This window comes from Falco punctatus (assembly GCF_963210335.1).
Source record: "Falco punctatus genome assembly, chromosome: 3".
NCBI lineage: Eukaryota > Metazoa > Chordata > Aves > Falconiformes > Falconidae > Falco > Falco punctatus.
In genome coordinates this window covers 109,323,795-109,350,925 of record NC_137582.1, presented here as the reverse complement: position 1 = coordinate 109,350,925, position 27,131 = coordinate 109,323,795, and the positions used below count along the sequence as shown (strand labels likewise).

General features: G+C 44.0%; 1 protein-coding gene across 1 annotated transcript in view; it reads left to right on the top strand.

The window, feature by feature from the left end:
- The window catches only part of CDC42 (cell division cycle 42), a 28,683-nt gene extending 4,182 nt beyond the window's left edge, over positions 1-24,501 (top strand). Inside the window, exons 2-6 of the mRNA XM_080378865.1 lie at positions 9,219-9,360; positions 14,173-14,245; positions 16,761-16,870; positions 16,979-17,176; positions 23,078-24,501. Of these exons, the coding sequence (XP_080234991.1) occupies positions 9,256-9,360; positions 14,173-14,245; positions 16,761-16,870; positions 16,979-17,176; positions 23,078-23,167 (576 nt within the window). The 5' untranslated portion in view covers positions 9,219-9,255 and the 3' untranslated portion in view covers positions 23,168-24,501. The remainder of the gene's footprint in view (positions 1-9,218; positions 9,361-14,172; positions 14,246-16,760; positions 16,871-16,978; positions 17,177-23,077) is intronic.
- Positions 24,502-27,131: the final 2,630 nt, after the last annotated feature.

Genomic DNA, 27,131 nt, shown 5'->3' with positions numbered 1-27,131 from the left:
AAGTGCTTGTTGTGGGAGGGCTGTGCTGGGCTTGAATTTGACAGCAGGCATGTTCTGGTTACGGTTCACCTTGGTGTGTTTGAGCAGATAGCTCAAGTTTAGTGATTTTTATTTTTTTTTTTTAGTGCTTGTGAAGTGTTGCTGAGCTAAAGGCTTGGCTCCTTATGAGAATGGATCCTCATTTTCTACATCCTGAAGTGGGGGCTTTTACTTCTTGAGTATTCTGTGTTTACCTGCTGCTGAGAAACTGAGAAACCAGTTGCCCAACATGCTCTCGGTCCTGCAGCCTTGGCTGGAGTCATGGCGCTGCGGGTGGCTTGCCTTCTGCTGTGTGGTGGAGGGTGGTTTCGGCTGCTGTGGTTCCTTTGGTTAGGTGAGTGCAGGGCGACCTCTCCCTCTTCAGTCCTGGAGTCAGCGAGCTTCTTAGCTACTTCTTTACTTTCAACAGAAGCGCCAAGGTAGCTCAATCTCTGGGGAAAGTTGCTTTTGCAGTGTTTTTTAACAAAGCTTGCTTTCTTCACTCCTCAGGTAGTATATGTTACTTGGCCTGAGCTATCCTCCACCTGAGCACCTTGTACGCCAGGCACCCATCAGGCCGTGTGCACAGAGCACCCGCAACTGTCCTGGTCCCTGGGCTTAACCGAAATGGGGGTAATCTCTTGCAACCGCTGTGCATGCAGGGTGCTTCCCATTATGCAAAAATGTGCCTCAAAATAGAGGAACTTCTGTTTTACCACCGCTAAATGTAGCGTGCTGTGGGTATGAGGAGAGAAATGTTGGGGCTAGTGAGCACTGTGATTTGGTAGTATGTGCAAACAGGAGTATAGGTATAGCTTGTGTTTTTAAATATTAACACTCTGGAAGTAATTATTTTTTTTTAATGTGGTATTAAAATACTGAACAGGATTTTGTTACATGGCTGAGTACAACAGCTTCCTGTAGAGTATGCAAGTGAAGAGTAATAATGTAAGATTAAAATGCCTTTGACAGAAAAGGACTTAATGGAAGCCCACATACTTCCCAGTGTTTAGTCTGGAGCAGGTTTTCCCAGTGCTGATGGCTAGTTTTGACAGTGTAACCTTAATCAGAGCGATAACAGAGAAGTTGACACACTTGCTTCTTTCTGTCAAGTTCCTGATAAAGTTAAGGCAGGTTTTTTGAGCCGTGAAGTGGGATAGATCAGCAGTGCCAGTGCTAAAGCAGGCGGGTAACTGGTGTGGCAGCAAAGAGCCCACCGAGTCACGCACTCTATCTGATCGGGCTGCACGGGCAGCTTTCTTGTTTTGAATTGAGGACTAAAAACAAAATGACATGGCTTTCACCTTTTTTTGAAGTTGTAGAACTTGAAACGTGTTACTGTACTGCTGGTAGCTTGGGTTCAGGGTTTTAAAATTCATCCACCCAGCTACCTTCGCTTCCTATCTTGTGTACATCTCTGCTTTACTGGTTTGTTATAAGGAGCCTGTATGGAGATGTACAAAGTAGCTGTCAATTCTTGCCTAATCAGAAAAAGAAAATTGAATTAAGTGTAGAAAATACAGTCTGATCTCAGACAGTTGTGTTTTGAGAAGAAACCTCTTAAATCTCTTACTACTTCCTTGGTAATTCATAGTAACTTGTCCAGAAATGGATGCTTCAAAACCAGAGAAGTTGGGATAAGCCCTGTCGAGTGGCAGACGTAGGGATGTGCCAAGATCCCAGGCACATACTTCATCTCTAACAGGGATTCCCATAAAGGTAGCAAATTTGTGGGTTTCAAGAACATCAGCCTGAGAGCTAAATCAATTTTGTTGTGGTGCTGGTCCAGCTACCTTGGTGATGATGATCCCGTCTGTGTCTCTTCATACGGCTCGCTTTCTGGGCCTGCCTGAACATTTCCCACCCAACAGCAGGTTGAGTGTGGGTGTGAGCAGGCACGCAAGGCAGAGCCCACCAGCGTGCTCTGCTGTGATGAGTCTCTCCAGCTGCACATTGAGGCTTGCTGGCTGCAGGTCTAGATCTTTACCCAAATTTTTGTTTGTCTTAACACCAGCTTGTAGCGCAACAGAGCTTTTTTTGGCTGTACGTCTCCTAATTAGACACCTGCCATATAAACCAAACAGCAGCACTGGTTTTTGGAGATAGTTCTCCCTGGTGGAGTACAAATTCTGAGATAAGATTTAAAGGATTGTCTGACTACTTAGTGGCAGTTTAAAAAAACCAACCAGCCAGCCAACCAGTGCTTAAAAAGAAGGGTATCTTTTCCAAGATCCTGAACTGATGTGGTACAAGATTGTTTCTTGAGTCTGGCCCTTCTGCTTTTTGCAGGTTTTGCCTTGGACTTCATGATTTGCCTTATTCTAAGGGAGTGCAGCTCCTGTGGTGCTTTGTAGTTTGACAGCCTTTTTTAAGCTCTGTTTAAGAAACTAAATACTCAGGTCTTAAGCTCAACTTGACGCCCTTGGGAGCAAACACATTTGTGTATAGAGCTTATGTGCCTGCAGCAGCCTGAGGTATGGGCAAGACAAGCAGGTGATCTCGGGCACCAGGTGGTTTAGAGCATACCACATTCTCTTAAATGTCATTTACCACGTTACTAGCATAGAAGTGGCAGATGTGTTGAAGTCCTGGGGTGAGATCTTCTTGATGAAGATGATTCCTAGCAAGCTGAAAGGTGAGCTTTGGGCTGGAAGATTTCGGTCTCGTCTGTAAAATGACTGCTGTGTACCTGCAGAGGACAATGCTGGCCATGGTAATACTGCTCTTGAAACCAGTTCTGCCTTCTGTGCCTGTTAGTCTTTCTGGATTTCTGCTCTCAGAGAGTGACTTTTGTTGGTGTTTTGCATCATAGGTTTGCGACAGTAGCGGTGTACCAAGAGGTCCAAGGTCTTTTTAACTCTACAACTGAACTTGTGCCATCTCTTCATTAGTGGTTTGCGATCTTTGCAGAGAATTGGCGTGTTGTATGCAGTGATCTTTGTGATGAAGTGTTTGCTGCACCAGGTTTGTCATATAGGCGCGTGCAGTTAGTACCTTCTCCATATAATGCTGGTAGGTATCTCTGGTGGGGAAGACCTGATGCCTTGGATTGTAGTAGCTGATTATCTCTCTTTGGTGCTTCTGATTTGGGAGCCTTGTCACTTTGAAAAGCATAAATATTAGTTTGTAGTGGAGGTGGCAAAGGGTAAGGACCTTGAAATGGTGGGGCAAGGGTACCTTGAAATTGGTGTGACTAGGAACAAATTGTGAAATTCAAACAAATACTTTATTTAGAAATGTGTGGTTTTTTATAAGATGCGAAAGTTGTGTGGAAAGGTAGAAGTGGTTAATGGAGATCACGAGTAAAATCCTGTGAATATTGCTGCTTTCCTTGTGGTCTCTGGAGTGCTTTGACCCCACAGGCTTTGGATATAGAACCTGTTCACTATAAAATTGCATTGCTTGTGGGAGGGAGGTCTTATTCTTAGTTTTTTAGAAATGGCTGTGTTTCTTTCCTTGCAATGTGTGAAGCAGGCTCTCAAACAGGATCTGGAAGCCGTGACGGACTGGTTAGGCTTCCATTTGTGAGTTAATGGTGTGTGCTAAAGGGCATCCTGAAATGGTTCTTGGTCATCAGCGGCGGTTGCTTGCAGCAGGCTGAGTTTAGCCGGTACCTGTGATGAAATGGCAGCAGTTTCAGTCCCGCCTGAAAGAGGAAGTCATGGTGCTGCTGAGGCTCCACAGGAAGCTAGTGCAGGATGTGTAGACAGATTTGACAGCTCGGTTTCCTTTGGCTGGGGGAATGTACACATTTTAACCTGAAAACAGACTGCAGTAGCTTAAAAATAAAAGGCATCTTAACAAGCTTGAAAGCTGGTGGTTTCTACTTCATACTGCATGTCTAGTTACGAGTGAGGGCAAGATCATGCAGATTCTTAATCTACCCCTTGGTGTAGTAGGGGTACACTGATTGTGTACAAAGACCCACAAAATTTCACTTAATTCTTTAGTTGGTAGTTCATACAGCCACTAGAACATATTGCAGCTACTCTGAATTACAGTTTTTAAAACTAAAGAGCTCCCACAATAACAGCACATTTCATGTGCTTGCCATTAAGGCGGGAAAATTAGGCTTGCACAAGAGGGGCAGTGGCCTGCGGTGTCAGGGTGCATTTGGGACAGCATTTCTTGCAACTTGTGCTTGGTAAATGGGAACCTGCTACAGGTACCGTGGATTTCTTCAGCCTTTAGCGGCCTGTCAGTGTCTTCTGGTGCATGCACAGGCCTGTGTGAAGAAAGTGTGTAATTCCAAATTTTCCTTTGCACTAGGAAGGGTTGCCTGTCTGCACAACACCCCACTGGAGACTCTGGTTAACTGTTCGTTGCACTGCTTGCATGTCTTCACCACTTTTTGGGATTAATCCTAAATGCAGATCAGCTGCCTTTCATAAAAGCGTAACCAAGCTTTGAACCAAAATTCTGTAAAAGGGGCCTATTCAGCCTGGGATAGGGTTATGATGAATTTAACAGAGTTTACAAGGCTTTGTAATCTGCAGTTTCTAGGGTGCTAGATCCTGGCTCTCCAGGATACTGTTGAGTTCTGTGAAATCCTGCTGGTGTGGTCACATGCTGAACAGGTTAAATCCAACCTGAAGTATGGTCTGGTAATGTGTACTTTACTGCAGCACTGAAGTTTTTGATTACAATACAGAGAAGCTTGAGAAATTAATTCAGTTGTTCTGGATTTTGTTTTTTTTTAATAATCTTTAGAACTTGTTGAACAGAATGAAGTCACACTGACTTGCGTTACATTTCCACTCTTTATCAGCTCTCCTCTCTGGGCTTGGCCAGATTGCTCATGATTACATGGCTCAGAATCCACTCACTGCACTCAAACTGGGATGACTTGTGTGCTTTCCAGTCTGTTTCAATTCCCTCAGATATTTAAAACTACTTTTCTTGTCCTGCTGGGTGTTGTTTATGTAGACTTCCTTTTATTAGGTTACTTTGGAGGTGGAACAAACCCAGACCCCTTGTAACTTCTTTGTTTCTACCTCCATTGGCATTGTACTCTGGGGATGAGTTATTTTCTAGTCATATCTCTTATTGGATTAAATTACTTTTAAACTCTATGCGTCTTTAAAGCTATTCCTATGGAAGAGTAAGTCCCAGGATATTACGTTTAAGCTCCCTAAAAAATGGGCTTGTTTTCAGCTGTGTTGTGTGTACTCCTTAGAAGTAGAAAACATGAAGTAGCTCATCCAGCTAATCTAGAAAGTCTACTAATCCAAGTAAAATAACGTATTCAACAGCTCTGCTTTCCCACTGGTAAGATTCTGGAGGCCCATGCTTAAGACTCCAAATCTGTTTATAACTTAGCCCATCTTATTTCAGTATTTAAAGATATATATGTGTTAAAAAAAACAGGTGAGGAGATCTTTGTACCTAAATATGTGCTTGAGTGCATTTTTGGTCCTTTAGGGATGTGATCCTGGAGTGTCTGGTGGGGTAGGGGGGCAATTAAACAACTGTAAGAGAAGTGATTAGTTGCTTGGTAGTTAGAGAAGTTCTGGTGGGCCAGTTCAGTGTTTTTCATGGTAAATATTGTTAATTTCTTCTTTTAGAAAATAATAATAATAAACAAGAACAACAAACCACCCCCACTCCGGCTTTTCCAGGTCCCTTGCTGTGCAGTTCAGGTTCTGCTTTACGCCTCCAGAGTGATGCCTCAGGTTATTTGCACTCTTGTTTTGTTCCTGCTGCCAGAAAGCTTAAAGGGTTGGGGCATCTGGCAGGAAAAGGTGGTGTGTGGCTTCAGTTCAGAGCCTTTGCCTCACACTAATACCCCACTGTAGGGTGGTACCTGTTTGAATCGGTGATGTGGACCATACTTGCTCTTTACTTTACGAATGAATTTGAGGATAAGCAGTCTTCTGCAGGAAATACTCCTAATTTGCCTTGCTGGTGTTCTCTGCTGTGTGAGAGTAATTGTGTAGGTAAAGTCGATGGTTCACTGGAAAAGTCAGAGTTGACTGTTGCAGGGATAGTGCAATCGGCGTGCAAGGCACGCGTGCGCACCTTGTGCTTTGGCTGTGCTGGAGTCTTTGACCTGAGCCCTTAGCAGAGCACAGCAGCTTGTCTCCCGGGGGGGGGGGGGGGGGGGGGGGGGGCGGCAGGCTTGGCTGTGTCTGAGGACAGGAGAGAAGCAGAGGGATGCAGCACCCTCGGGTGATCTGTGCTTTCTGATACTGTGGTTTCATTTTGTTGCTTGCTTTATGCTGTCTGGAATAGTAAGTTGTCAAAGAGTAACATTAAACACAATGAAACACATTTCCCCGCCCCCCCCCCCCCCCCCCCCCCCTTTTTTTTTTCAGAGGCATCTGTGAGCTTTTCTTGTACAAAGTGCATATACAGAATTTTAAGATTTATAGTTGCTCATGGATTGGTGCACTGCAATGTGCATAGGAAGTGCTTTCCTCTGGTGTGCTTTCTGGGTAGGCTGTCTGAAGCAGATGTGTAACCTGCAAATTATGGGTAAACAAGGAAATACAAATAATTAGGCAAGAGGGTAGAAGAGGAGGTAGAGCAGGAAGGGAGGGGAAGAATACACGATGAAGGAGGAGGCATCTGCCGGGGGGAGGGCAGGGTGGAAAGTGGGGCCGGGTTTCTCCCAAGGGGTGGTTGCACAGTGCTGTTAGCCTGGAGGTGGATGTGCTGATCCTTCTGTGATAGCACTTGGAGTGAGCAAGGACAGCTGGAGCAGGGGCTCCCTGGGGCTGGGGGGCACTGTAATGAGTGCCAATTGAAATTGAAAAAGCATATGAGCAGTGGCTGGGAAACCCAGTGCGAAGAGTTGTTCTGCACTTGATTTATTAACTCCGAAAGGAATTAGCAAAGGCTGCTACCTGTGCTGTGCAGTGACACAGCTGAATGGCTGGCTGTGTTTGGGCAAATCCCAAACCAAAAGGCCGATGATGGAGCCATATTGCATGGATAAGGCTGGCAAGCTTGCGGAGCATGCTGGTAATTCAGGCTGGTTTTAGTTGGAGCATGCTTGAGCTGGTTAGCTAGGCCTGATACCTGTTTTGATGTGTGTTCCTTTTAAAACGTACTCAACAAGTGACTCATCCTTTTTCACCTTTGTTTAGAGCATGAAGCCTTTCTTAATTTGGGACTGAGGACTGAGCTGCTCTGTTCCATTGCCTGCTTTCTGGTGACTTTTAAATTCTAAAATGTGACCTTTTTCTCTGTGATCAGTGCCACCAGTGTGGCGAGGCAGAACTGTGTGAGCACCCTCGCAGTTGAGGCAATATTGACTAATATTAAATACAAACGTTTGAGCTGTAGAAAATGTCTTTTGAAATGGAAACAATTGCTTTGTCATTCTGAGTAAATGTGTGTGCGCTTCCGGGCCAGATTTCAGACTTTTTTGTAGTATTAATAAAGGGCCTGTTGATACGGCTTTGCTGTGCATATTGCTGGGTTGTCTTGTGTGAAACTGAGGTCTGATGCATAAATCAACAAATTCTATTATTTTGATATTGAAATACAGTATCAAGTAGAGGAGTGGTGATGTCTGATGCCTGTGCAAATCCTTAATCATCTGTATGTGTTGAAGATGTATAGATAGCAATGTGAGTGTGTGATGTACCAGGTACTGGCTGATGTCCTGCTCTGAGAAAGAGTCTGCTGCTATTTCCTAAAATTGACTGTTTGTGGATATCTCTGTGGCTTGTGGGAACGGTGTGTGTGTGTGTGATTAGTATTCCCTTCAAGTCCTGTTTTTAGGAACTTTTGAGGATGTTCATTGTGAGGGTAGCTGGCTTTGTCTAAATCTGTGAGCATCCCTGCAGCACCTGAAGAAAAAGCTAGTGGCGTGAGGTTTGTTTTGAGGCACATTGCCTTTCCTTGGAAATGTGAATTGCAATATCAAATCATGTTGCTAGCTGTGACCAGAGTGCTCAAAAACTTGGAATTGCACTGGACTTCTTCCAGATCACTCAAAGTGAAATCCCCAGGAAGTGCTGGAATACATAGTTCAGTAGGGATTGACTCAAATTTTTTAATGCAGTTACCCAGAACTGAGAGCCATTGCAACATCCTTGCTAGGCTAAAGGATTGCCACCTTTCTGAGGGTAAATTTGCTGCAGGGGGTGTCTCTTCTTTCCTCCCCCCACACCCAGGCAGGGGGTAACTCGGTTCGCAAGTCTTCCTTGCTGTAAATAGAAGTACTTCCAATAATATGGAAACATTGAAAGTCAGTGGGAGCTTTGCCACTAGGCTGTTGGGGTCAGGATTTCACACCTGCATGTGAATGAATGGCCAGAGGCCTGCTGCTTTTCTAATTAAAGTAATACATTAATGAAAGGCAGCTGTGCCTGGAACTGGAGGTAGCTAGCTCATGTTTGGAGGGGCTCTTGGTGGCAAATACTGATTTAGTTCATGTGCTAAAGTGTGTGTTGGGGTGGTGTTGAAGTAGCTGGGTGCATCGTGATTTTGTAATGGCTGGAGAGCAATCCGGTTCCTTGGGAGCCGCGTGCCCTGCTGAGCTGCTCAGTGCTGTTAGCTGCTTCAGAGTGGGGATAGGGGTATGTGTTAGGTAGCAACTTCAACCAAAAGATTGTGGAACTGTATTTAGGCCTTAAAGGTGAGGGGAGGAGTAATCATGTTTACTTCTGTCTGTACGTGCTTATTTTTATCCCATAAACTAGTTTCAAAGCTTATACTGCTGTTTCCTGCTGAGGTTTCTTGGCTGAAGGGCTCTCCAGAGGGAAGATCTCTTGGGAGGCATGTGTGTTACTTAGCAGCTATCAAGACCCAAGCTTAGGCTTTCAGTGCATCTAAGACTGGATGCTTCCATGCATTAAAAACAGTCTGGAAAAGCCTAAAGACCTTTTTTGCTCACCTTTAGATAACTAGTCAAAAATGGCACTGTGTGTTAGAGAGATTGAATTTACCTAGTCCTTCTTCCCAGTGCAGAAAAGCGACGGTGCTGTAGTCTTGGGTGGTGTTTGGCAATTGTGTGCAGTGAGAGGGGTCTAGCTGTATGGAGGAGGTATTTGCATTTATGCAAATGCACAGCTTCCTGTTGTGTGTGTGTGAGATGGAGGGATGGATCTACCAACTCACTTAGAAATGTCCTGGTTTTAGATCCCAAATGTGCTGTTAGTGGTTTGGGCTCCCGTCAGAGCTCATCAGTGAAATGTGCTGTTATCTAGTGAGTATGAGAAACATCTAAATATGTGTGTTTTTTTTCCTAGGTTCTCATTGGAGTTGATATTCTAGTTGACTTCAGCAATGCAGACCATCAAGTGTGTAGTCGTGGGTGATGGTGCTGTCGGTAAAACCTGTCTCTTAATTTCTTACACAACAAATAAATTCCCATCGGAATATGTACCAACGGTAAGTGTGAGAATGGCTCCAGTTCTTTGGGCATGATGGCGTCGGGTAGCATGAGTTTCCTTTATAACTAACCTTTATAGCGTGCATGCCCTAATACTTGTCCCTACAGTCTGCCTTCCTCTTGGAGACCAATACGTGATGGAAAAGTAACGATTGGTCTGATACACTGCTGCTACCTATCTTTCATGTTATGGGGTAGGGCTGGGATGCCTTTCCTGTGTCTGGTCAGTTCTTGCTGCTTAATTGCTCTGTGGACTCTGAGCTTCTGTTTGTTGATGGCCACTGGCTGGATTCAGTGAACAAAATTATTTGCAGTTAGGACTGCTAAGTGGAGAGCAAGCAGCAGGAACACCTGCTCTTCAGCTTGCTCTCTCGGTTCTTGCTACATCTTCATTTTTAGGGAAAGTAGTATTTTATGTTGTTAAAATAGTCAGTGACTACAGTTAATGCTTTCGGATGCAGATTTGTGCTTTGCAGTTCTGAAAGATCCTGAGGTCGTGCAGTGAACTGTGGAGCATGGCTAATTCGCTCCAGCTAAGCATGAGAAATATGTTTGGATTTAGACCACGCAGTCTCATTCATTTGAACTTCCAAACATTTGCCAACTTTGTGTGTAGTCCCTCACTATGAATAACATTTCTGAGTTTTACAGGCTCAGTTTTTTGAGATACTGAATCCCTTGGCTTACCTAAAGATCAGATTGGGAGCAGTTTGCTGACTGCCTGTGAGGCATGTGCATTATCTTTCTAATAGAACAGTCCTTCTTGGTGTTGCATATACAAGATCAGCACACTGACACTGAGGTGGTTCAGTTTTTTAGTGTGGTTGCTGCAAGAGACTTTGACATCTGGATGCTCTTTTTACTAGTTTTCTGTTAGGGACCCAAAAAATCTGTCTTCTACTGATAGGAAAATTGAAGAGTTTACCGAGTTACTTCAAACAAATTCAGATCTGGAAATGCCTTGCAAAGAGGTTGAACACCTGCTGGTGAAAGAGTCAGTAATATTTTCTGCTATTATAAAGCAACTTAAAAGAACAGATAGCTCCTCTGAGATGCCAGGTAGCTCTGCCTTACAGCTCTTTTGGAATAGTTACTTCATAAAAATTCATAAAAATGTTTTCTCTTTGTGGAAGAGAAGTTGCAGTGAATGTCACTGCCTCTTTTTGAGGTGTTGGCTTTGTACGCTATCCAAAGTTGGTTTTGCAACCTGCCAAATGGAAAGTTTTAAGAATAGGACAGGCTTCCACAGAATGAAAATGTTTGTGTTTAGTTGTAGTGCAGGAAGTAAAGATGAAAGGGCTCCCAAACCCGAGGGTATTCAGGCTGGATGCAGTGGTCACTGCTAGGAACCTGAGGGTTGTGCTGCAGGCTTGGAGACCCAAGTTCAGCTTCCCTCACGGAGGTTCTCTCTTAGGGATGGGTAGAGAGAAAGTTACGTTTGAAACTGCCTTTTGCCATTCTCAAGTTGAGGCGTATCAAGTAGCCAGCTGTGATGCTTCTAGGACAACCACATCCTGTGCTGAACCTGTGGGAGACTGCTTGCCCTATTTAAGCTATTCTTTATGGTCAAGACAAAATGAAAGTGGTCGGTGAGTTCAGGCAGCGAGTGTTTCTATACTTACCCCTAGCGAAATGACCCTTAATTATGTTGAAAAATGTTATAATCTTAAAATGTGTATTTTTGAAAGCTTGCGAGTTTGTCTGCTGTCCTGCAGATGGTAGTACTGTCTGTAAATCTCTGCTAATGAGCAGTGTGAAAACCAAAGCAAGTTACTTGCCAGTAAAGTGTGACCAAGGTGTGTTAAGGCTTATTTATAGCGCCTTTTAAAACTGTCCCGTGTTTCTGGAATAGTATTTACCTCTGTACTTCACGGCTTGAGGAACTCACTGTTCTGGGGATATCACAGCCTATTCCCAATTCTGTGTATGGCCTAGAGGTGTATTTCAGACTCTGGAAACTGGTAAGTAACCTCTGATATTCCAGCTAATACTTGTAATAAATAGGCGAAGAAATGTAACAGGTAGCATTGTTCCCAAAATGAAAGCAAGCTGTCCAAGAGCCAACAAGCCTTAATGTCCTCAGAATGTTTGTGGCTGAATAAGGACCCTGGAGAAAAGTAGGTAGGACTCAAAACTGCTTAACGAAAACGTTGAAGCAGGAAGAGAACCCAGAGATAAAGTTCTGTTGTTGAGATCCTGGTAAACACTGGTGGTAGCTCAAGGCCAGTGTGCCCACAGACACGGGGAATCCAGCCGCAGCAGCTGCTGCAAGGCCTCCCTTGAGAGGAAGGTTACATTTTCCTTTCTTCAGGGTGTCCAGCAGTACAGGGCACAAAAGTTAGTAAATGTTGGGGTGCTGAGACAAATCACTAACGGGCTGGCCTCAAACCGAGCTGCTCTGTGTGTGCGAGCGCTGGAGTAGCTGGTGTAACCTGCCCGTGCTGTCGCCCTGCGTGGCTGTGCTTGTGCAGCTCTGTGGCCAAAATGTTGCTGGAGAGTGCGCCAGTTCAGACTGACAGATGAGTCTTTCACTTGGCTCTGTGTTTTGCAACCCTTTCACTTTTTTGAGGCTATTTCCCAGTGGGAGATGGGTTTCATACTGGTTCCGCACATGGTTTGTCACCTGCATGGTTTTGATGTCATTGCCATTCACAAAAATGGCAGCGAGGGGTATGGCTGTGGAAAGGCACTGGTAATGTTTGGGTAGTGGCAGATCAGGTGTGAGTCCTGTAACAAACTCATCCACTTGCTGTGGTGGGATGTCTGGCACTGGCAGGAATTAAAACTCCTTATTGGGCTAATTTTTGCTCTGGTTTTTAGCCTGTTTGGCGTCACTGAGGGTGAAATCGTCTGTGGATTATGCTGTGAGATTAGTTGCCAGATTGTTCTGAAGGCTAGCCTTGCAATCCTGGCCTCCTTAGGGCTGAATCCCAGACCTTTTCAATAGTGGCTGTAGCTTTTAAAAAAAAATATTCCCATTTTGCAAATTGAGAGCTTAAAAAAAAAATAAAAATGAGGGGGAATGCATGCTGATCCCCCTAAAGGGCAACTACAAGTAGTATTATTGACTCCCTGTCCACTGGGTGAAAATGAGGGGATATCTTTGGGGGATGAAGCTGCCAACCATCTGATACCTGAAAGAGCGAATGTGTTCTGACCTTCAGCGCAGAGCATACTAGTTTCTTGTTCTGTACCTGGCAATAGATGAGTTCTCATCCTGAACCTGTCCTTTGGAGTCTTGAAGTAGTAGTTGTGATGTGAAATGCCTTCCGCACTCCTCCAGCCTGAAGGTCTTATTTGTAGCTGGATGCTTTGAGGTGTTCAGTAAGGCAAAATCAGTGCAATGTGTAAAGGATTGGGCTGCAGATGACGGAGGTAAGTGGTGAAATCTCTTGCAGTGCTTTAAAAATCTTGAATGCTAATCGAAAATTGTACGAGGTGGACTTCTGCTTCTAGCTGGTGGTCTTGGGGGTATGCAGCATGCTGTGGCCATAGCTGCTTGCTTGGTCACTGGGAGCTGCGAGAAGTTGAAAAAACTCAGTGTGGTGTCAGGTATTGCTTTAACCAGGACAGTCAGGTGGAATGGAAAGGAGACATCTGACCTCTTGGAAGTTCAGCTTTGAAGTGCTGTCTTGCTGGTCCTACCTCCGTTTTTAGTGGGATTTTTTTCAAGGACCTAAGCTCTTACTAAAGCCCTCTAAATACATGCATGTGACTCCTCATTTTTCCATGCTCCTCCCTCCTAGCCTCCATGAAAAGCTTTTGAGGTGACTGCTAGCCTTTTCGATGTTGCAGTTTCCTGCAGGTGTGGGGCTGCTCAGACTTCATGTCTGTGTTGAAGCAGAGCTTCCTTATCCTTATTCAGAGACCTTGACACTCTCTGGGTAACCTTGCAGCACTGTATGCAGGGACAGGGTTTGGTGTTTTTTTCCAGTGGGAAGGATTTTTTGCTGAGGTTACTTTCTGAAACGCTGTCTTATCGTGGTTCTGAAGATAGAATTGTTTTTGAAATGAAGGATACTGACCTCAGACGGTATACTCCTTAATGCTGAGTATGTGGGTGTTGAAGGAGAAAGCTTTGTGTAGGTCCTTGTGCTCAGTTGTGTTGTAAACAAGTTACTGGGTGAAACATTTTTGGTAGTCGGTCTGCCCTTGAGGACAGGATTGTTGTGCCACATGCTGTACAGCGAGACAATCTGTCTTGGTCTTCTGGAGTGCAAGTCTCAGTTTAGATTGAGAGTGAATTTGACACAGACTGATTTTGGCCAACTATATGGTTTCCTCCAGAGATGGAGGATAAATTCCTGTTGAAAAGATGGACTCTGTATTGAATTCCATCGATGTTCAGAAAGATGAACATCAGAGGACTTGGGTCCTGTTAGAAGAAGCCTCGTACCTCTGTGCCCTGAAGGGCAGGGCTGAAATGTATCAGTTCTGTCTTTGTGGGGATGTGTTCACTGTGTACAGACCCAGGCATGGTGGTTGAGATTTCTGTGGCGATGTGGCAGACCTCTTTGCAATTACAGGCAAGAGCTGTTGTAGGTGTTTTGCTTTTACCCCGTTGAATGCAGCAGTGTGCCTAGGGTGCCTTTGCTTTAGATATCTCATGGAAATGTCTCTTGCACCCCTATACAGAGTTGAATTGCCCTTTTAACAGCCTTAATGATAATAGTGTTGTAAGCCTGATGGCTTCTGTTATCCTGTGCAGGTGGCTCTTGTACAAGGTGGGGGTGGTCTGGCAAGGTGAGTAGGGTGATGGTTTAAAAAATAGCTTATTCACATCCTCTTAAATATTTCTCTTTTCTTATCAGGTTTTCGATAACTATGCTGTAACAGTGATGATTGGAGGAGAGCCTTACACCCTAGGCCTCTTTGATACTGCAGGTGAGAAATCAAGTGCTTGTATCATTGTAACTGCCCAAGATTTAGCTGAGGTGGTGTTGAACATGAAGACATACGGTTTGTTTTGTTTTCCAGAAAGATTTTTTTTTGTTCCTGACCTTTGGGGGTGTGTTTGCTAAATTCAGTTTACTTATTAAAAAAAAAACCCCACAAAACAAAAAAAAAATCAACCCGGCCAAACAACAGAAAACCAAACCAAAACAAGAAACCCCTCTACTTCTTTTAGACCTATTTTGTGACACCAGATGACAACTTACAAACTTGCACCTCTCATCTACAGGATACCTGAAAGATAAAGGGGTTTTATGTTTTTAAACAAAACTTACAGGAAGAAGTTGTGTTGAATAAAATATGTGGATTCTGTGTAGCTTTTATTTAGTAAATAGCCTATTTTTTTGACCAAATGTCAAGACAGAATGACTAACATTACAAAATCCTGGATGTGCATGTGTGTCCGTGTTCTTAACACGGATGAAATCGGGATGTCTGGAGTTCTGTAAGCCCTCGCATTGTGTGCCTTTTTAAAATGAAATATAAATCTGCAGGCTTCTTTGTTTATGGTTGTTAGACTGTATCTCAGTTTCTGGCTGGAGAGCTGCACAGTGATTAAACAGCTACACACATTGCTTTGCACGTGTGAAGATTTAGCAAGAAAGGGTAGACTGGTTCAACTGCTAGTTACCAGTCCTCAACCTGTAATAATATCAAAGTGGTATGGCAGCATGTGGTATTGTGAAGTCTTCTTCAGGAGAGTCCTTCCAGAGAGCTTAGTTGATAAGCTGTTACCTAAAATTGTCTTGATAGAACTTAATCTGACTGTTGCCAGCTGTATTCGTACAGATGCATCATTAGTGTCTTTATTTGATGAATGAAATGGTCTTAGGCTTCCAATTAAACACTGGAGCTTCAATTAGCTCTTCACATTCTTCTCCCAAATGTGATTCGTGTGTTTAGATGTTGCAAACTCCCTAGTTCATGGATAAAGGAGGTAAGTAGAGAAGAGATGCTCCTTCCTGGACAATGTGTAGGCTGCTGTAGGGATCAGTACTCAGATGGATCTCTGTTATAAGCATTCTGCTACCTGTGTGGGTAAAAGCTGTGTTGGGTCCTTTTCTGCCTGGTTTTCTGCGGAGGTCCTCTAGGTTCAGGGCTCTGGAAGCTGCTGCATGTATAGACGGGCAGATCTGTGTACTGTCTAGCAACATGAGTGCAGTAACCATCTAGTAATTCTGAAAACTTAAAGTGGCTTTAGCATATGTGGGTGATGCTACGTACTTGTGAATGTAAAGGCTTTCCTTTTGGAGCTGGGCTTCTGAAGTGGCCTTTGTGCTTTAAGGGTCACCTGCTTTTTGCTAAATAGTGGCCAGCACAAATTACAGATCTTAACAATGGATAAACCCTGTATTACTAACTGTCCAATTTAGAAAGAAAATCAAAGTCCTTGTTTTGAACTTGGGCTATGAAGACAAAGCTTTCTCAAGTAGTCTGTTAACTGCAATGAATTATTTTCATCAGTGCTTAGCTCCTCTGTGTCCAGCTAAGCATGATAGCTGTAACAAGCTGTTAGACCTCCATCTTCAAACTGTAGCTCTTTCTCCATTGAGATGTCCCCAGGGTTCGGTTGGCTCCTTCAGAATCTCAGAGGTTTTTGTCCTGCGTTGTAAGCAAGAGAGTGTCAGTTGAAATCCGAGGCATTTTGAGCAAGCGGTCCCGATTTGGTTGCCAGCCGGTGCAGTAGTTTCTCTAGTGCCAGGTGTAGTTTCTAAAAACAGCATACTGCTGAATTGAGCAGGAGGAAGTTTAAGGATGAGCTCAAGCAGAGTCAGGCTGGTGGGTCAGTGCTGATGGTGCCCTGCGAGGACTGCCCGCTGTCTGTCGGACCCAGAGGGGAGAGCCTGGCTTCCCCTGAGGCACAGCCCGCGCCAGGAATTTGGTGCATTTTTGGGGGAGTGCCGCTGGATGAGCTGAACGCAGTCTCACCTGTAACAGCAGCATTCTCCTCTTACTGCTTGGAGGCACTTCACTAAGCATTTGCAAGCATGTCAGAACATTCTAGTAAACAAAATTGCTTTTTTTTTCCTCCAAACTGCAGGGTTTTTGCAGGATAATGAAATTTGGTGGCATAATAATTCTAATGAATGGACTAGGTGCGGAAGACCTCATCTATAACTAGATCCATGTTCTGAAACTTAATTATAATAGAGAAAAGCGTTATGCAGTCTTGAGTGTGTTTGATCTAAAAATTTATTAGATCATGTTCCTATCAGACTTCCCAACTCTCCTGTGACTTTAGGCAGCTTACTGTGACATAGCAACTGAATAAATTCTGGATTTGAAAACTAGGATCTTAGAATGTTTGGGTTCAGGGCATGTGTATTTGCTTAAGAGTTAGGATTAATCACAATAATACTGTTGTGCCAGAATATGCACCCTACCACCTGTAAAGGGCGGTACTTCTTGTCTGGGTCTAATACTGTGTTCATTTTCTCCTCTCTAGGTCAGGAAGACTATGATAGATTACGACCCCTCAGCTATCCACAGACAGATGTATTTCTGGTCTGTTTTTCAGTGGTGTCTCCTTCTTCATTTGAAAATGTGAAAGAAAAGGTTGGTTGAACTCTGCCTAAAAATGGGGCTGCTGCAGTGGTTCTGGAAATACATCAGGCGTTATCTTACGTGGTTAGTAACAAATAATTGTGTCTTCTCTGTCTTTAGTGGGTACCTGAAATTACTCACCACTGTCCAAAGACTCCTTTCCTGCTTGTTGGGACCCAGATTGATCTAAGAGATGATCCCTCAACAATTGAGAAACTTGCCAAGAATAAGCAGAAGCCCATAACTCCAGAGACGGCTGAAAAACTGGCCCGGGACCTGAAGGCTGTCAAATATGTGGAATGCTCTGCACTTACGCAGGTGAGGATTGGTCTTTGACTATTTTTGTTTGCTTGTATTCCATAATTTTTTTTCAGTATTGGGGAAAACCAACTCAATATGGATGTGAGAGGGTATATAAGCTCTGTTTCTGCTGTTGATGGTGTAGCTTTCTCTTCTGTCCTGTTGATCTAAGGAACAAGGAGCTGGCAGTGGTATGAAGAAAACCAGCCTGTGAAGATTAGGCATAGTGTAGAGGGGTGATGGAGGAGGATGTGCTTGCCATGTTTGCTTTTGTGTTGGAGGAAGATAACTATTGAAAACTTAAAGGTGTCTTATGGACAGTAGGTGGGTTAGGACACAATGCAGGTCACTATAGAAGAGAGCAGGCAAAGAAAAATAAAAACCCTATTGGAGAAGTCAGTTTTGGTACTTCGTAAGACTAGAAGCCTTCATAGTTGAGAGCTTCTTTCTCATCCTGTGCAGCTGGTGATGAGCTAAGTTTCCTGTGTCCACCTTAAGATGCAAGTGTTGAAAGAAAATAACAATTAAGTAGTTCTTAAGATGTAAACGTGGTGACGTTGTGTGGACTAACTCGTGAATGTGAGTCTAAAGCAGGCTAAAATAGCTGATTTGAGGCCAGGAAACCTGGTTATCCTTTAAGTTAGGAATACTAGGGTGGAGTGGATGGGAGCTGTTGGCTGGCTAGCTGGCATGTTGCCTTGACTTTGGATGCCCTGGGAATCTTGTGTGCCTACTCTTGCAGAATTGGCTACAACTCTTTAACGATTTCCTTAATGTTACTGTATAAAGAATTTGTCTCTACCTGATGTGCAGGGAACTAGGGGTGCACAGTATCAAGTCCCTCACTCTTCTTCTCAGTTTTGTTGTGCGTTCATCTCTAGAGTTTCTTGAGTACAAATCTTTATTGCCAAACATCATGGAGCCTGAAGTTCTCCTTGTCTTGCACCTTTTGCCCAGATTGCATGTTGACTCTTCCATCTGGGATCCTGAGACTTTTTTTTGGTAACAAAGCTTTGAGTGTTTGCTGAGAAGGAAGAGGCTTTTGATGGAATGGTGCAGGACAGTGGTGCTGGAGGTATTGTGCTGAGGCACGCTGCATTTCATCCTGGGAATCCCTGATCAAAAGGTGGCCTTGGCTGTGCTTCCTTACTGCCCACGTGCAAACTGAGGGTTAATCGTGCTTGTGCTGTTTTTCTTTTAGATCCGTTCAGTCCCAAAATACCATTTTATAGATGGTGTCTGGCTCATCCTGAGTGCTGCTGCTAACTAGGCTGTAGAACCTGATAATTAGATAAATACATACCAGGACTTTTGTCCTGTATTGCTCACTGAGACCCTTTCCTCTGTCTTTAAACTTGCCTTGTTTAGTCTGCTCAAATTGCATGGGAGCACCTAGAATTACCAGAGTAAGAGCTGACATGATTAAAAGTTTCAGTGTTTATCCTTTTTTTTTTTTTTTTTTTTCTCTCTTCCCCACTTCCAGATAGACTAAACTGTATCTGTTGCAGAGAACATCTTTACGCACTTGGAAGCTCAGCCTGAATTTCTTCCAGCGCACTAGTGCTTGTAAACCCATTGATGGTTTTAGGAATCAAGAGTAACCTGGGAGGAGGTTTCAGAAGCCTTCTCACCTGGAAGACTAGTCGGTTTGCATCTGCTTTGTTCATCTTCATTGGTTGTTGACTCCCCTCACAAAACACCTTTTTCCTCAGTCTGTCAGTAACAGCTGCCAAACAGAAGTGTAGATTATCTACAAAGGCTTGTTTGAAGTTCCCGGCACTGATCTAGCTGGCAGCTCGTTAAACACAAGTCGGCTGGCTTCCCTAGCCAGGAGGGTTGTTTTCTTACCTGCCAGGCAGTGTTGTAGTAGCTGGTTTCAACTAAAGCTAGACTACCTGCCTAGTTCAATCTCTCTTTACCTTGGCTCCTGTCTGCACAGTTCACCTCGGCAGTCTAGGCTGTTTTTTTCCTTCTCAACTAATTTACAAATGACTTTGACACCACAGTAGCAAGTGATCATAAAATCCTGGAGCCAGAGTATTTTTTTTTTTTTCCTGGGAGGAAGAATTTGCTTGTCTGTGTGGAAGAATCGATGTTCTGCAAGTACAAGGTGAGTCCTTAAGAGGCTGAATTTCTGAGTCTTTTCTGTAAAGACAGAGTATCTTCTCCCTGAGTTTGGATGACTGCAGTACTGAGGGGTCAGTTCTCTCTCCTTTCCTCAGGTTGTGGAATCCCTTTTTGTGATGAAGGCACTTTGAATGTCTGTCTTCAACTTTTCTCTAAAAAATAGTACCCAATACCACTGTAAAAAGTAGGTAACGCTGCTATTAGGAGAGGGTGACTGACAAATAGATTACAACTAAAATGATAGTTGCTTCTGTTACACTTAAGAGTTAAATGGTCTGAGCAGACTTTCTGAAGCTCAATGCTGGTACCTAACACAAGGGAGAACTTTGAAATTCGTTCCTTCCCCCCCCCCCCCCCCCCCCCCCCGATGCTGGGTTGACAGATTTTTATAAAGGGTCTTAAACTGTCCATGAATGGAGGGGGTGAAGGGAGCCTGAGCTCTGCCTGTTCCCCAGTGCAGCACAGAGCCATTACTTGAGCCAGAGTATTGAGGTCTGTGTGCCAGTGGCATCCAGCACAGTTCCCTTCCTCTGGCTACTCTTGTATCATCCAGGCTCTTAACCCCAGGCTCATTTTTCACAACAATTTTGTCCCTGTGCTGTTTGTTTTTCTCCTCTTCCCTTATCCCATGTTTTCGTTAGGTCCTTCAAAACAAACCCCAGATTCTGTTCTCTTGAACAAATTTTCTCCTGTGCAACAGGAAACCAAAAGAGAAGTCCCTGAGTAGGAGAATTAAGGAAGCAGATTTTCTTGACTCTTGTCCTGCCTGGGTTCTTAATCTATCTAACAGTACATAATTGAGTTTATACTGCAACTTCATTCTTGCAAAGAAAGAAGAATTTTAATTAGTACTTCACATAGGCATTATTTATCTGAGGTCTCTAGCTCTTTTGTCAGCTGGGTTAAAAAAAAAAAGTTGCTGGGGAAGATGTACAGGATGATTGTACATGGTAATTTTCTTAACTTCTGTTCTTTCAAGTATAATCTTGCTTGTAACGTGATGGACTTAAATGCTTCCAGATGGAATTGCCTTAGAGATCGCCTGTGTATGTGCTTCAGTAAAATAAGATTAAAGACCTTTTTTAAGGGTTATACCCAGTCGAACCTGTGAGGGAGAAACCAGTTACATTTGAATGATTAAAAAAAAAAAAAGAAAATTAAAATCTTAATTTTGCAAAGACTGCAATTATTTACAGGAAGTAATTCAAGTTTTTCTGTTTGTTTTTAGCTGGGATAAAGCATTTCTTCTGAATTTATGAAGGTTGTACTCATGACAGTAGATTTAGGCGAGTCCAGTTAGCATAAACTGAGCCAGGTTTCACTCCTGGTGTTCTGTGTAACTTGGCAGAGTTCTGTGGGAGTGGTAACACACTGCAGTGTTCCTGTTGTGCTTACAGCAAACCCAACGCATGCTTCGTGCTCCGGTGTGATCCCTGCAGACTCCTTTGCAGCTCTGTGACTGCTTGTCTGGTGTTGGAGCTCCGTTATTCCAATCCTAACACCGTTGCTGTTTTTCCCGTGATTTGAGTGGTTATACTTGCTTTGGTAACTAAACTGAATAACTGAAATGCATCGTTTCCATGCTGGCTCGCAATGTCGAAATAGCAGCGCTGGTAAGGTATCGCATTGCTTCTTAAAAGACCGATAGCCAATGTCTGAGGGTGATGATGGCTTACCAGAGAGGTACTGCTTCAATCCCAGATCCTGTTCTCCCAGCCATCTGGAGATCTTCAGTTATTCAGGGGCTGAATTCACAAAGTAGAGGAGTTGTCTGGAGTCCTTGCTCTGGACTAGCTGCTGCTGGGGTAGTTGGCAGCAGTAAGTCGGTGCATCTGAGGTGCTTGCTTATCCACAGTGGGTGACTACAAAAGGTTTACCTGACCTTTTGGATCCCCGTGGTGGGGCAAGCTGCTCTCCCCTGTGTTTATTCCCTTGTAAACTCCCAAAATGTACATTCAGCAGTGAAGTGGAAAGCACCATCTCTTGTGTAGCCCCTCCCACTCCTGTGTTCTTGCCAGTTGCCGATGTGTTTGTGCCTCTGCCCTTCTGGGTGTTCATTTTGTCCAACTTGGTCTGTCACGTGTCCTGTCTGTCTCTGACATTGACTTCTGGGTCATCTACATGAGATTTCCTCCTGGGATCTACTTTGTTTTTTGCAAAGTAAATCTGTTTACTGCCTCTGTGAATTCAGCCTGGTCTATCCTGAATGCTCTTTGTATCTGCTTGTTTTTCTCTAATCCTCTAACCTGGCTGCTGTTTTTTCTCCTCCCCTCTGTCTTGTAGAGAGGTCTGAAGAATGTGTTTGATGAGGCTATCCTAGCTGCCCTCGAGCCTCCGGAAACTCAGCCCAAAAGGAAGTGCTGTATATTCTAAACTTTCTCCTTCCCCTCTTGCTGCTGCTTCCTCTGTCCCACTACTGTAGAAACCTGGTTAAAAAAAAAAAAAGAATAAAACCACCTTGATTGAAAGCTGTTGTGTCTGCTTACCATCTTAGAGCAACCTCTGTGTTAACTCTTGGACTGAAAACAATATATTTAAGCTCTTTAGTAAAACGTGACCATGGAACATGAACTGGACTCGCTTAACTCTCTGCTGCTTGGGTTGCCAGATGTGGGTAGCTTTATAATTCAGGCTGTTTGGGGGAAAGGATCTGGTTACAACATCATTATTTAAAGAAAGATCAAAAGAATGAGACATGTTGTTTGATCTTCCTGAATCCAGCTGGAAGAAACGATGCGTGTGTTTTTCAATTTCTACTTGTGACTCTTGTTAACTGTATTTGCATGACAAAAGTACATGAAACGGTGATCTGCAAGTTACGCTGTAATGTGAAGGGTTTTCTGGTTCTCCTTTTGTGCAGTGAGATGTTTTTCTGTTGCTATTGCTTTGGCTGTCTGTGCTATAGTGGAGTATTTGTCAGTCCTTGGGGGGAAGGAAATATCAATGTACTTGCTACTGCTTTATGAACTGTTAAAATTCTTGCTTTCCCTAACATGGTAGACCTCTTCGTTTCAATAATAGATCCTTAAGCCTGTTACTGTAAGATGTAAAGCTGCTTCTTACTATCATGCTTCTGATTTTTATTGTTTGAAGGAGAAAACATCAATTGTAGCTTGTCTTTAAATTTTGAAATTAAAAATTGCAGTTGTTTGTATAAATGACTGATGAAGCTTTATTCCGATTTGCATTTCCTGGCTTCAGTTTAACACTTAACGCAGCGTACAGTACCTGCTTCGTCCTCCTCTCATCTTGACTTCTCTGATGCCATGCACAGCTTCTGGGCTCTACCTGGCTGCTTCTAACCATCGGGTGTTTGGGGCCGGAGGTGTGACCAGCGTGTGTACCGGACTGATTTATCTCGTTGCATGCTTGCCTTGTCTCTTCTCTCCCCTGACACCTGGGTGCCTGCGCTGCTGTACCTGAAGTGCTCCAAATTGAGCTCTTCCATTTGTATGCGGCACTTTCTGCTTTGTCATTAGCATGTGAAACATGTTAGTAGCCAACTAATGGAAAAAAAAAAAATTGCCTTAGGGAAATGACTTTGGTACCTGTGTTTTGCTTCTCGTGAAGTATATTGGTCTGGTCTCGAAGGATTCGCGTTCCTGTTCAGAAAATCAGCCGCTGTGCTAAGGAACTGCGAACCACAGCAACGCAGAGGAGACTCTGGGAGTTGTAGATGGCAAACCTCGATTCGGCATTGGAGGGGTTTGTCTGCCACTTGGCTTTCTGTGGTTTTGTTTGTGTGAAAACTCAAAAATGAGACTGCCCCTTTCTCTCTTTGCCCCTTTTCAGAAAGGCCTAAAGAATGTATTTGACGAAGCGATATTGGCTGCCCTGGAGCCTCCGGAGCCGAAGAAGACTCGCAGGTGTGTGCTGCTATGAACATCCCTCCATGGCCCCTTCTGCAAAGCTGGTGTTTGATGTCATACTAAAAGCAATGTTTAAATCAAACTAAAGATACAAATTTTAAAATTTGTTTTCGCAATAATGACAAATGCCCTGCACTCCCATCTCCCCCACACGATCCCTGTGTGAGATGAGAATGTTAGTGTTTATTCCCCAGTGCCCCCTCAATTCAGTTAAACTAGTTAATTTTGAGTAATTATGTATTATCAGAAAACACTGATCAGTACTAGTTTTTTATTTTGTTTACTGTTTCTAATTTTTGTTTAAAATCCAGGCATGCTTGTGATGACTTTTTCCGTAACAGACTAATTCTAGGCTGTTTTACTGAAGCCTTGTCCCCTGTGCAAGTCTGGCAAGACTTGGTTCTGGTTTCAAGAACTTCTGGGGCTTATCTGCAGCCAGCCAGCAGCCTGGGTGTGAGCAGACTTTAGTACTAAAGAGAAATACAGGAAAGTAAAATGTCCCAAGCTGGTGCTCCTCTAAGGAGGAGTGTAGAAAATGTATCTGCATCTCCTCTGAAGTTGCCTTGTATCTCTTCCCCTGGCTTTCCACTGTGCAGGTCATGAATTTCTACCCCATCCTCTAAGTTATGAAGCCTTAGGAATAGGAGAATCTTTTTCTCTGGATGCACCATCAGACTTGAAACTAGCTTGCCAGTCTCTTTCTTAATCTTTCACGTTCTAAGCTTTTGTCACGTGGTGAAGAAGTAACGGCATCTTTTCAAGCATGCCCAACTGATGCAGTTGGCTTTTAACAAATCCATCTCTTGCCAGTCCTTAATTATTAGAGAAACTTTACTGTGACCAGTGTATGCACTGCTCTTTGGACACTCTGAAGGCAGGTGGTGTATGTTAAAAGACGAGTTCTGGAGCTGGCCCTGGTGGTGCATCTCTTGCTGGATGGTTTGTCATCCTTCAGGGAGGGGTGGAAAGCTAGACCTGTGTCAGTAGGAGGGGACTGCAGGGAAGGGTTTCTAGTGCTTAGCGTGGCACCATATAGGGACCAGTTGAGGGAATCCCCTTTTTCTGCATTGTGCTTCTAAGTAACCTTGAACCTGTAAGATTGGCTCCAGCCCGCTGAAGATTGTGTGCGGGGTCTTTATGTAGACTGACTGCAACGTTGGAGGGATTTTACCAAAAATATATTTCGGCTTGCAAATTCAAAGTTTTTTAAGACTTAAGGAATCTTCTCCATCTTCCAAAATTCCGATTTCTTGTAGACTCATTAGTGTTGAACCAATGCTTTTTCATGTCTAAGTTCTTTGTATATGCATTCTTTTCAGATGTATTAAACATAAAGTATCTTCACAAGCCTGCCTGAGGGTAGTTATTTCCCTTGCCTATCTCTTGAGTGTGGAGGACTTGTAAATACGGATTTTATCCCCTTGCGAGCCCTACTCTCCTCCTTGCAAGTTAGTTTGGGTCTCTCCTTAATGCTTAATCCTGTCAGCTCATGTCTTCCCTCATCTCTGCTGCTGGCTTCAGTTCTGTCGAGATTGCTCTAATCTTTGCTGCAACGTCCTCGCTGTCATACCCAGCGCTGAGGAGAGGATACGGTGGTTCTCAGTGGAATGAATGCTCCTTGTTGTGTGTGTTCCCAAATACGAAAAGTTGGCTTTTGGGGGTTATTGGGCTCTTGCACGTCTTTTGTCAAGAAGCTAGTCTTTGGGGAAGTTTCCTGTTCTTCCCTCTTCATGGGCAGATAGCAAAAAAAACCCTAAAGGGACAAATGACACCATACCCATCTCCCTCCCAGAATTGCACATAAGGTTAATTACACCTTTTCATTAATTCCCTAAATAAAAGGTGAAGTCTCACACTGTTGATGCATAACTTGTATTAATGATCAAAACACATTCTAAAGGGCCTTATTAAAGGTCACTTTTATTTTAAGAAGCTGCCTTGTGAGTGCTGTAATCCAGAAGCTTAGTGTAAAATACGTGTGTTTTCACTTTCCCTAGCAATTAGTGGTGCTGTTCAACTTTGCAATTCAGTTTTTAATTGCTGTCTCTGGTGGGAGGCTTGGCTGTGGGTTTGTGGCTCCCAGTTCAAAGGACGGCTGGTACTTGTAATGCTTAGTGACAGTTCAGCGTTGGTGGCTGCTCCGTGTGCTCGCAGCAGACTGAAATGGGCTTCTGCACCTTCTAATAGCTAAACCAAATTTGTCTGTCTAAAGCCAGCAGCAGGACTGGTGACCAAGGGTTTGCCTGCATGAAATCAAGCAGGAAATTGCCTCTGAAGTAGAGAACGCTTTAGGATTTCTGCTTTTAAGTAGCAGGGTTACCCTGTCAAGCTTTTTCTGTCTTGGATAGATCCTTACATAAGGGTTGCCTATAGCTGTCTGGTCCCTCTGCATAGATTTTTATGGCAGTGATCTATGCCAGTCCTTTCATGCCGGTCCATTTGGCAAAGCAATAAAGTCTGTTCTGTTAAATTGGTGCCACGAGGTTAAACTTGGCTCTGGAGGGAATCCTGGAGGCACTGGATGATGGAAAAACATCCACTTCAAGGAGTGGTGCTGCTTCCTTCCTCTCGGTGTTGAATTAGCTTTGCAAAAATCTGTCTGATAGCTCCATAAATCTGCTAGGACATGGCTGTCCCAGTCCCAAGAGAGGACAAGGTGGTGGAATCTGTTAAAGAAGCTCAAACCCCTTAGCTCACCAGCTTTTTCACTCCATGCTTTCTTTTCTTTCACCCCACTAGAGCTCAGTAGTGAGGTCTGTGTTAAGCTGGGTATGTGAGATGTGCTCTGTGTTGCCAGGTTGTAGGAGCTCCTTGATGACTGTCTCGCCGCGTGAAGGCGTGCAAAACTGGCACAAAAGCAGGCAAAACCTCCGCTTTCTTCCAAAGCAAAGGTCTTGGAGGCAGGTGGGAATGCTTGCCACTTCCCTTGATACTAGTTTGGCAAGCTAACACATGGTGTGAGCCGGGCTGTCTGATGTGACTGCTTTTACTGTAGAGGACTTGCCTATCTGAGGATGCACCCACAGCTCAAAGCTGTTTTCTCTCTCATCTTTGAGGATCCTTGAGGTTCCCGTGGCAGCTCGCTAGCATAAACTACTTGTGAGGTCTGGGCTGGCTGCTTAACCAGCTGCTACACATGTTAATGGTGTCCCTTGTAAAGGGCTAAAAATCTCTGATGGGAAGGCATGATATTAAAATTGCTTCAAGGATGGAAGGCATGGAAGCTGAAGAGCAGCTTCTTGTTTTAATGGCTGGGACACACAGTGATTCCTTAATGAAATGTTTTGGTTTTTCCTGCATAAGGAATAGGTTAGCGAGTTCGGGGTTTCAGCTGGCTCTCGTGTGAACCTCCAGTTCCTGGTACTAAATCAGTTTTACTGAAAAGCAGGTAGCGAGTGGAGCTCGTGCTTCTGTAGGCTGCTCTGTATCTTTATCAGCTGCTTGATGTCCCTGAAGCAGCGATCATCCCCCTTTCCCTGCCTCGGCTCTGCGCGTTCCCGTCCTTCATATTAACTCTATTAAGCTGTATAGGAAGATGTTTACATTCAGCATGGAGAAGTAAAATCTTGCAGGACGCTTTCCTGCTGAGCTAGTGGACTCTACTGCCTGTTTTTCATGGTCAAGCTGATGCTGAAATGACTGCAAGAGAGGAGGTAGGGGAGCAGATCTGGCTCAGAGGATTAGGGAGGAGGTGGAAGCATACGCACAGGCTGGCCAGTTCAGCTGTATCAGGTAAACACATGTATGCTGTGGTGACAAATAGCTTCAATCAGTTTGTTTTCCCACTGTGCTGTTGTCAACAGAGTTGTAAGGTGGAAATTGAGGACTGTCAGCTAAATGGGCAAGTACTTAACGTGGAGAAAAGTCCTGCCTCTCTTGTAAGGGACATACTTGCATCAGAAATCCAAAACAAGAGGTTGGACTCCAGGGTTGATTACTGGTGGGAAGAGTGCTCCAGGGCAGCGGTTGCTTCCCTG